An 8,801-nucleotide genomic window follows, 5' to 3' on the forward strand; every position below is an offset into this window, starting at 1 on the left:
GTATATTCAGCTCTTCTGGGTTCAAGTGTAAGCTGTAAACCTTTCTTTGAGATTGTAAAATTTTAGTTTCAGTGGAGGGAGGAGATGTTTGCATTAACACTCAGGGAATTAATTTTTTTCTCTGCTTAACAAACAGACTTAAATTTATGCTGAAATCTCTAAGGCTGCATTCATTCTTCATGCCAAAATTACCTGAATCACAATTTTGGGCTCAGAATGGATTTTGTCATCACAGTCTGCAAAGACTCAAGCCATATTGAAATCTGATTTTTTCAAATCTGATTTTTTCAAATCAGATTTGAGAAACTTTAATAAGTGAATGGATTGAAGTGAACCAGAAGTTTGATATAGGCCACATTTCAATAGGCAGTGTAAACAAAAAAATGAATAAAGAAAAATATCTGATTGGAGCCCAAAAAAATGAATGAATTGGGCCTGCAGTGAGACCTACGAAAGCAAATATTAAACTTTAAATTGAATTCAAATTTTAATTAATTGCTAGATGCAAAATATGTGTGGCCTGTCTTATGTTGTGGCATCATGTACACACAGTGTACGGTAACAAAATAAATATATCAGAGCTTGTTCACTGGTTTATGGATTGTAGAATGCAATCTTGTGTCAACACAGAAATTAAAAAATGCTTAAATGGTTGGCAGATAAACAGCGCAAAACACTGTATTGTCAGTTTACTTTCCACTCTTCACTGCACATCTGCTCAAAAAGTGTAAATATAGATTTTTATTTTTCAAAATCAACACACAGGATTATTTTGTTTTGGATCAAACCAATGACAATAACTTTAACCATTTTTGTTAACATTTACAATGCCCCAAAATAGGTTAATTTTAGAGTATTTCAAGAGGATCTTCCATCTCCATTTGGCAACACAGTTTAAAAGAAAGAATGACCCTATTTTGTTTCCTATGGCATCTTGTTTTTAATAATGGGGGGGGGTCACGAGAAATTCTCTGATCGATAGCGACACAGAGCTTCTGTAACCATAGTAACTGACTCTCAAGTGCCTAAATGTGTATGTGACAGGGTAGTAAGAGCTGCATTGCTGCATCTGACCTGAGATTAATCTGACCAGTGTACAGTGAAATAAACCCAAAGTCCTCTTGATACAGTTATTGGATACAGAGTCTCTGGCCTCAGCAGCCTCTAGACTTGCTATGGACTAACTATGCTGAGACAATTGCTGTCAGTTGTATCATCAGTTTGAGAATACAAAATTCTGACTTGATCCTTGAAAAACATCAGAGCATCAAAAGGCATTTAAATCACATGGATAGAGTAAAGCAACCACCTGATGGTCTGTAAACAAGTCCAAGAAACAGTGCACCACATTTTCAGCTCCTGGTTCTGATCTGCCCCCGTTATCAGGAACCGCCAGAAAGGGACCCTAGAAAAAGGGACAAGAAGGACAGCAGTAAAGGAATGTAAATCAATTACATTAATTTAAAAACCAAAAACCACACATAAGCACATATTTGTCTCAATTTCCACTGCATAGTAATTTCCATTGCATAGTGTGAACAAGTGAATACTGACTCAGGGTCCTGCCTCTTGTGGTTGTCACAAAAAAGAAGGCAGGAGAGGGGACGTCCTCCATGAGGCCGCAACTCATGAAGACATCTGAGGAACCAAAAGTAAAGGTGAAGAAAAAAATACTACAACCAATGACCAAAGGTCACAGAGTGAATGCATTGCTGTTGCATTTTATTTCTCCCAAAAAGATCTATTATTTTTGGAATTTACATTTGCAAAAATAAGAGGGGACATCACTGTACATTAAAAAAAAAAAAAACACTAGCCCAACTTACCTTGGCTTGTCCTGTGTCCCTTCTATGTATATTTGCCAGAATTTTATGTAGCCATCATGGCTAGCTGTAGCCAGTACAGTTCCATCTGGAGACAAAGCCCCTTCACTGACTCGCTGTGGAGTGAGAAAGGCAGTAAGCATGGCTTAAATCATGCTTAAAGCATGGCTAAATCAGCAATACCTGTCAGGGAAATATCTGTAAATTAAATGCCTTTGACAGAATTCAAGTATACTTTTCAGCTCCTTTTGTTTTGTTTGTTTTTTTACACATGAAACACATTTTCTGGCAGACCTTTCAACATCCCCCGAAAAAATAATAATTTCACTCTCTATCATGGCAGTGCTATTATGACATGATGAACACAAAAGGGTCAGAGTCAGCTGCTGTGGTTGGCAGAATAATAATAGTACTAAAATACATCAATTACATCTTATTGAAATTTAACATTTTTCATTTTTCAATATCAATTTTATTCCTATTTTATTTTGTAGAGTGGCTGCAAAGTCATCCATAAGGGTTTTTCCAGAAGCTTGTACATAATTGTTAAATCTTTATTCCTACCTGGGTATGGCCTTTAACTGTGATGAGGCCTTCTTTGAGATCTGTGTCATTAACAGGCCAACTGCTGTTGTTGGCTCTTAAAACTTCCAGGTCCCACACTTCAGCCTAAATGCAGAGGAGATAAAAATTAAGATGCATAGTTGCTAGTCTTGTTTCTCCTGATACCGTTTTTACCTGAATACAGGGGGTATTGCTCTTATATAAGCTTTCAAAAATCTTTTTAAAGCTAAAATAGCTTCATGTTTGTTTGATGCCTGATCAAACATTCCATAGCTTCTTTATCCGTAATATACACATTTTCTTCATTAGTCATGCGCATTCTTCAATTACAATGTTTAAAAACATTTTCTCAAGTTCAAACTTCAAGAAGAGGGTTTGAGACAAACCCTGTCTTCATGTAAAAGGGCTAAGGTCTGGCTGTTGTCATCTTGATTCTCTTCATTGTCATCCTGTATGAACGGGCACCAGATGAGGCGGCGGTGAGAGTTTAATGGAGTGTCTTCTGGCCGTCGAATATGCACCACCATTTGGTCACTGTAGACAGGATTTGTTAAAGAAAATGGAGCAATCCCTAAATTGCCGTATTCCTTGATTTTGGAATAAAATGACCATTCAGGCTTCTGTGATTTTATCTATGCACTCTTGAGTACACAGTGAAAAGAAAAAAAAGATATACATCAAAAATAGCAACAGGAACTCTATTGTCAGACAAAAAACCTGCACACTCACCTACAGACTCTATATGACTTCCTTCAACACATAAGGATACAGAATTTTGCTTCCAGTGCATGTGAGCTGCCAAACCATCAAGTTGCCTGCTTCATCTACACAACCCAAGAGAGATGAGTCCAGATGGGCGAAAGCCAGATCTGTGACTGCTCCTGTGAAGCCCTTAAGTAGAGAGCGCTCTGCAGAACCCACACTCAGGACACGGATCATTGCATGGTTGTTGGCTCCTGCAGGGGAGTAAAGTGCAAGTGAAAGAGCCAAAAATATCAGTAATGAAGGTAACTGTAAAACTTTAACTATTTTAAAAAGACTGGAAAGCTTTTCTTGAAACAAAATCCCAGCTTGTTTGAGCTCTAGCTTGTGCTGTCTTTGTTAGGTACAACCTTTGCTGTACGAGGAGTTTCACATGAAATATTCACTAACGGAGCTCAGTAAAAGAGGTAGATCCATAGTTTAGTTAACTTAGCTAAGGTGAGAAACAGTGAAAGAACATTGTCATAAATTATATATTTAAACTGACTGATAAAAATGTAATTATCGGGCGGCCCGGGTTTGAATCCGGCCTGTGGCCCTTTACCGCATGTCTCTCCCGACTATCTTCACTGTTTCCGAGTCTATCCACTGTCCTCCTCTATTTAATTAAGGCACGAAAAGGCCCAAAATAAATCTTAAAAAAAAAATGTAATTATCAATGAGCTCCTCTATAGCCAAACTAGCTAATATAGTTTGACTTTTTTAATTATAATGTCTCATGTGCTTCTTTATTTTTTGAGTTTTTCATGTTTGTAAAAAAAAGGACTCTCACCTCTTATAGCATAAGCTACAAAGGAGTTAGAGACGGCAATCAGTCTGCCATAATAATACTTGTGTTCCCAGTCATACTTGGCAACAGGCTGGATCTTCACCTGAAACAAAACATATTTAACATTAGCCTTTGAAAAAGTAAGGCTTTCGGCTCCGTTAAGTCATCTCAACCAGTATTATTGTAAGTTCCAAGATTACAGTCTCCTGATTCATGCATCTAGATTCCTTTTAACTGCAACGGACTTGGCTTTGTACCTTGTTGCTGCCACGGGCCTTGCTGTTTATAGCAGAATCCTGACTTGCCACGATCTCCACATTGTTAGAGGTTATAGGGATACAGGTGGAGCCATCATCTCCAGAAAGGCAGCTGAAAGTGTAGCAAAAAGATGCAATAATAAAATGAATTTATGTATTCAAAAACAAAACTTTATTTTTTTCTTAATAAGTATATCTGCTTGTATATCAAGCTACAAAGACAGCTAAATACAAAGATTTACAAGAATAAGCTCACATTATCTGGGTCTCCTGTGTGCTGCTGAGATCTGTGGAGATTGGTCTGGTAGATTCCGATAAGGTTGACCGATCAGGACCTCCCAGAAGGCCTGCTGCTCCCAATAAGCCATTCAGCTCTCCGTTAAAAGATGGCATTTTTGGACCATCACTTGATTGTGTATCTGAGGATTGAAATTGGCTGTCAGATTATGTTAAGATACACTGTGTGAAAATGAAATCCAAACAAGCATATATATATATGATGTCTGGGGGAAGTCATGTTAGTTCTGGTGATTTCTGACAAATATCTATTACCAGTAAATTATCATACATTACTGTAGCACCAGTTATTCTATACATGTGGTGAGAAAATGGTTCACATGCTTCACATGATCTTATTTGCATGCTTCACTCGATCTTATTTGCCATTCTAAACAAATATTCAATCAAGGCGTAAAAAAATCTCAGCAAAGAGAGAGGGAAATGGGAGGAAACTGAGCTAAATATAATGAGTGTTGCAAAGGGTTTGAATACTTATGTCTGTAATATTTTTGTTTAATATTTAACGTATTTGCAAAATTATTTTAAATTCTGTTTTTGCTTTGTCATAATAGGGTACAGAGTGCAGATTATTGAGAATAAAACATAATATTTTTAATGTAGTACCAGGCGGCATTTTTTTTTCTGCATTTTCTTTTTTAATTGAAGGGAGTCTGAATACTTTATGAATGCACTATGTGTATGGATTGGTCCTTTTTTGCTTTGTGCTCAGTTTGATGCAGAATAGTCTAACCTAGTACAAAGTAGCAAAGTAACCAATTTTTGTGAAATAAAAAATGGCCAGCAATCAAGGAGGTAACATGTCAAGTAAATAGGCATGGCAAGTGTCCACCTCCACAGACTAATTCAGGGAAAAGAGTGTGAATTTATAGTCTTTTAGTTTATGTATTTTCATTGGCAAAATCTAAGTTGCAGGATAATCATGATCAGTGCTGTAAGTAACATTTTCAACCTATTTAGCTGGAGTAAAGTAATTTCTTAGACCCGACTACTTATAATACAAGAATAATAGAGTAAAGAACAGAAGAAATTACAACAATTCTAACAAATATACAAACAAGCTACGGTTGTGAAACACAAGTTTAATAGCTTATTCGTCAATTAAATTTCACTCATCACTTAGATAAAGTTGTAAAGTGGATTAACAATCCAAAGAACAAAATGAGGAAACGGTTGGTCACTCTGTACTGTGATTTTTTTTTTTTTTTTTTTTGGTCTAATCAGTTGTTCAGGGTTAGGGTCTTAGGCTAACCCAACCCCTGATCCTTCACCATTAAAAATTATAAACCCGGATTTGAATAAACGAACCATTTTTTACGGACACTGAACAAAATACTACACTACATAGATAATTAAAATCATGCAGATGATAACAAAAGAGGTGCTCATGAACTAGTCTACCTTCGAACACATTAATTGTCTTTCTCTCAAACTTCCGAAGAGTCGTAACATGACAGATGCGGGTCTCTGAATGACATAATTTCTTTGCTACACGTATACTGTCAAACCAGCGATAAAAAAACCTATCTACCTTCAACGCAGTCACGGAGGCTCAAGCTAATTCTTAAAGATAGTACACCAATCACATCCTCACGACGTGCAAATACAGGCATTCGTTAATCTATCACTTTCAAATTCGGAATGGGTAATGCAGAGATAACTTTGAATAAAACGATTTTTGATAACTTTTTCGTTGCCTGATAGGCAACCTTGGCACTCCGGTACCAGAAACTACACTAAAAAATAAGCTAGCTTATCAAACAAGTTAGCTAAGACTTGAGATCATGAAACACTAGAAAATGTTCAACTCCACTGGCGCTCTACTGTTACGACGACCTACGACATATTTGCTGCACAACATAAATGACTAAAAAGTCTTGGGTATATAAATTGGTCCTTTTGTTTACAGGTAATGTAACTGTTAAGCTAACTTGTCCTCAGTACAGTAGCGCGCCTTCCAAACTCATGTTAGCTATGTTACCATCTAGCTAACTGGTTAGCTGCCTTTCGATAAGCTGCTGCGGCCTAAGCTATCGTAGATGCTTTCAATTCCCGGTATAACTTACCAGTGCCGTTCCCAGGACGGTCGAGCTTAAGAATGTCCCGGAGATGCTGGGTAGCACCCTCGATATCTATATTAGTATTGGACGCCATGTGTGAGGGAAAGGGGAGACTGGGTAGATTTAGGGGAAAATGTGATTCTTGTTTGTTGTAATGCTGTATGTGTTCACTTCGTTGCGTTCACCCTGAGCAACCGTCTAAACTTCCGCTATGTCCGCGTCCTATGTTCCGACTCGTGTCAACTGTGCAGTAATTGGTTCCTACCGGAATCTCCTCCGCTGAAAACCTTAGGTCAGAACGCAACTTACTGAGTGATAAAAACAAATTGATATCAGGTTTTAGAGGTGTATCAAGGAATAGTGGAACTTAAAAAAATGCATATTATTTAAAGGTTGCTCTTGAGCTTTATATAAAGTCTCTTACTCATGAACATGTCAGATACATGGCACTTCATGATCTTCAGTTTATTCCCTAATCTCGTGGGAGGGGCAGCTGCAGCTTAAAGGGAGTGAAGAAGTAATTGGTTACATGAAAACGTGACTTTTTGCAAATATATCTGTAAAATATATTCTGCAGTCTAAATTACCTCATGGACACATCATATAACTCTGTAAATAAAAGTGTAAGTGGGGAGAAGGAGGGACGGGAAAAGGACGGGGTTTTCCGGAATTTCTTGTTTTATTTAACCTTCATTTATAACCAGAGAAAACCCACTGCGATCTCTTTTAAAAGGTGACCTGGCCAAGAGGTCAGCAGCACACGTCGGAAAAAAAAGTCGGAATTCTGACTTTTTTCTCAGAATTCTGACTTTAATCTTAGAATTCTGACTTTAATCTCAGAATTCTGACTTTTTTCTCAGAATTCTGACGTTAATCTCACAATTGAAAAAAAAAAAAAATTCGTCTCAAATTTTTTTTTCAGTGGCCCTAATACTCTTCCGTATTCTCACTGTCACATCTTTATGGGCCTATCAGAGCAACAAAACCCGTGACGCCGCGACTGACGTGTGCATGTAACCACCAAACCATGGCGACTACAGACAAGTCGGTACACGACTTTGGTCGTTTTTGAGAACAAGTCGCTGATGTTCTTTTTTTTTTCTTTTAACAAAGAAATGTCGTCGAGTTCTGACAACACTGGCGCTTTAGCAGCATCTACGCTAATCTCTTCCTCCATAACTGCACCAGCTCTTGCTGCTGCTTGTTTATCTCACGACTCTGCTTCGCCTTAAATTACTGCCCCTCATCACTGATTGATCCTGTCACTTTCTAGCCGGGCCCAAAGGGTTCAGACAGGAGCTTTACGAGATGGATTCGCCACTGAGAAATACAGAAACAGGCATATCCATCTGCTTTGCAAGGTTATTTCCTGGTTGAAGCCAGACTCAAAAAATGGGAGAAACTCTCGTTATTTTATTTTTTCCTTTTTTACCAAAAAAGGAAAAAACAGAAAAATGAGTCATTATTCCGTTTTTCTGGGGGTTTTCTACCAAAAATTGAGAAAAATGGAAAAGTGAGCCCAACATTTTGCAGAGTCAATTGCTACAGACCTCCACACTTCATGTGGCCTTCAGATTAGCTCAAGAACAGTGCTTCATGGAATGGGTTTCCATGGATGAGCAGCTGCATCCAAGCCATACATCACCAAATGCAATGCAAAGCGTCGGATGCAGTGGTGTAAAGCACACCGCCACTGGACTAGAGCAGTTGGTTCTCTGGATTGACAAATTGCGCTTCTCCATCTGGCCATCTGATGGACGAGTCTGGGTTTGGCAGTTGCCAGGAGTACTTGTCTGACTGCATTGTGCCAAGTGTAAAGTTTGGTGGAGGGGACCAAGAGATTTTGGACAATTCCATGCTTTCAACTTTGTGGGAACAGTTTGGGGATGGCCCCTTCCTGTTCCAACATGACTGTGCACCAGTGCACAACGCAAGGCCCATAAAGACATGGATGAGAGAGAGAGTTTGGTGTGGATGAACTTGACTGGTCTGCACAGAGTCCTGACCTCAACCTGATAGAACACCTTTGGGAAGAATTAGAGCAGAGACTGAGAGCCAGGCCTTCTTGTCCAACATCAGCATGTGACCTCACAAATGCACTTCTAAAAGAATGGTAAAAAATTCCAATAAACACACTCCTAAACCTTGTGGGAAAGCCTTCCCAGAAGAGATGAAGCTGTTATAGCTGCAAAGAGTGGTCTGACGTCATATTAAACCCTATGGATTATGAATGGGATGTCACTTAGGTTCATATGTGAGTCAAGGCAGG

At 38.4% G+C, this 8,801-nt stretch overlaps 1 protein-coding gene across 2 annotated transcripts in view; it reads right to left on the bottom strand.

Moving 5' to 3' along the window:
- The window catches only part of edc4 (enhancer of mRNA decapping 4), a 39,493-nt gene extending 32,759 nt beyond the window's left edge, over positions 1-6,734 (bottom strand). For both annotated transcript variants that reach the window (XM_041795504.1, XM_041795503.1), the window contains exons 1-10: positions 6,539-6,734; positions 4,432-4,594; positions 4,176-4,287; positions 3,922-4,021; positions 3,157-3,343; positions 2,774-2,921; positions 2,388-2,492; positions 1,827-1,939; positions 1,555-1,638; positions 1,310-1,405 (exon numbers count right to left, since the gene is read on the bottom strand). In XM_041795504.1, coding sequence (XP_041651438.1) covers positions 1,310-1,405; positions 1,555-1,638; positions 1,827-1,939; positions 2,388-2,492; positions 2,774-2,921; positions 3,157-3,343; positions 3,922-4,021; positions 4,176-4,287; positions 4,432-4,594; positions 6,539-6,626 — 1,196 coding nt within the window. In that variant the 5' untranslated portion in view covers positions 6,627-6,734. The remainder of the gene's footprint in view (positions 1-1,309; positions 1,406-1,554; positions 1,639-1,826; positions 1,940-2,387; positions 2,493-2,773; positions 2,922-3,156; positions 3,344-3,921; positions 4,022-4,175; positions 4,288-4,431; positions 4,595-6,538) is intronic.
- Positions 6,735-8,801: the final 2,067 nt, after the last annotated feature.

Source organism: Cheilinus undulatus, linkage group 9, assembly GCF_018320785.1.
Source record: "Cheilinus undulatus linkage group 9, ASM1832078v1, whole genome shotgun sequence".
NCBI lineage: Eukaryota > Metazoa > Chordata > Actinopteri > Labriformes > Labridae > Cheilinus > Cheilinus undulatus.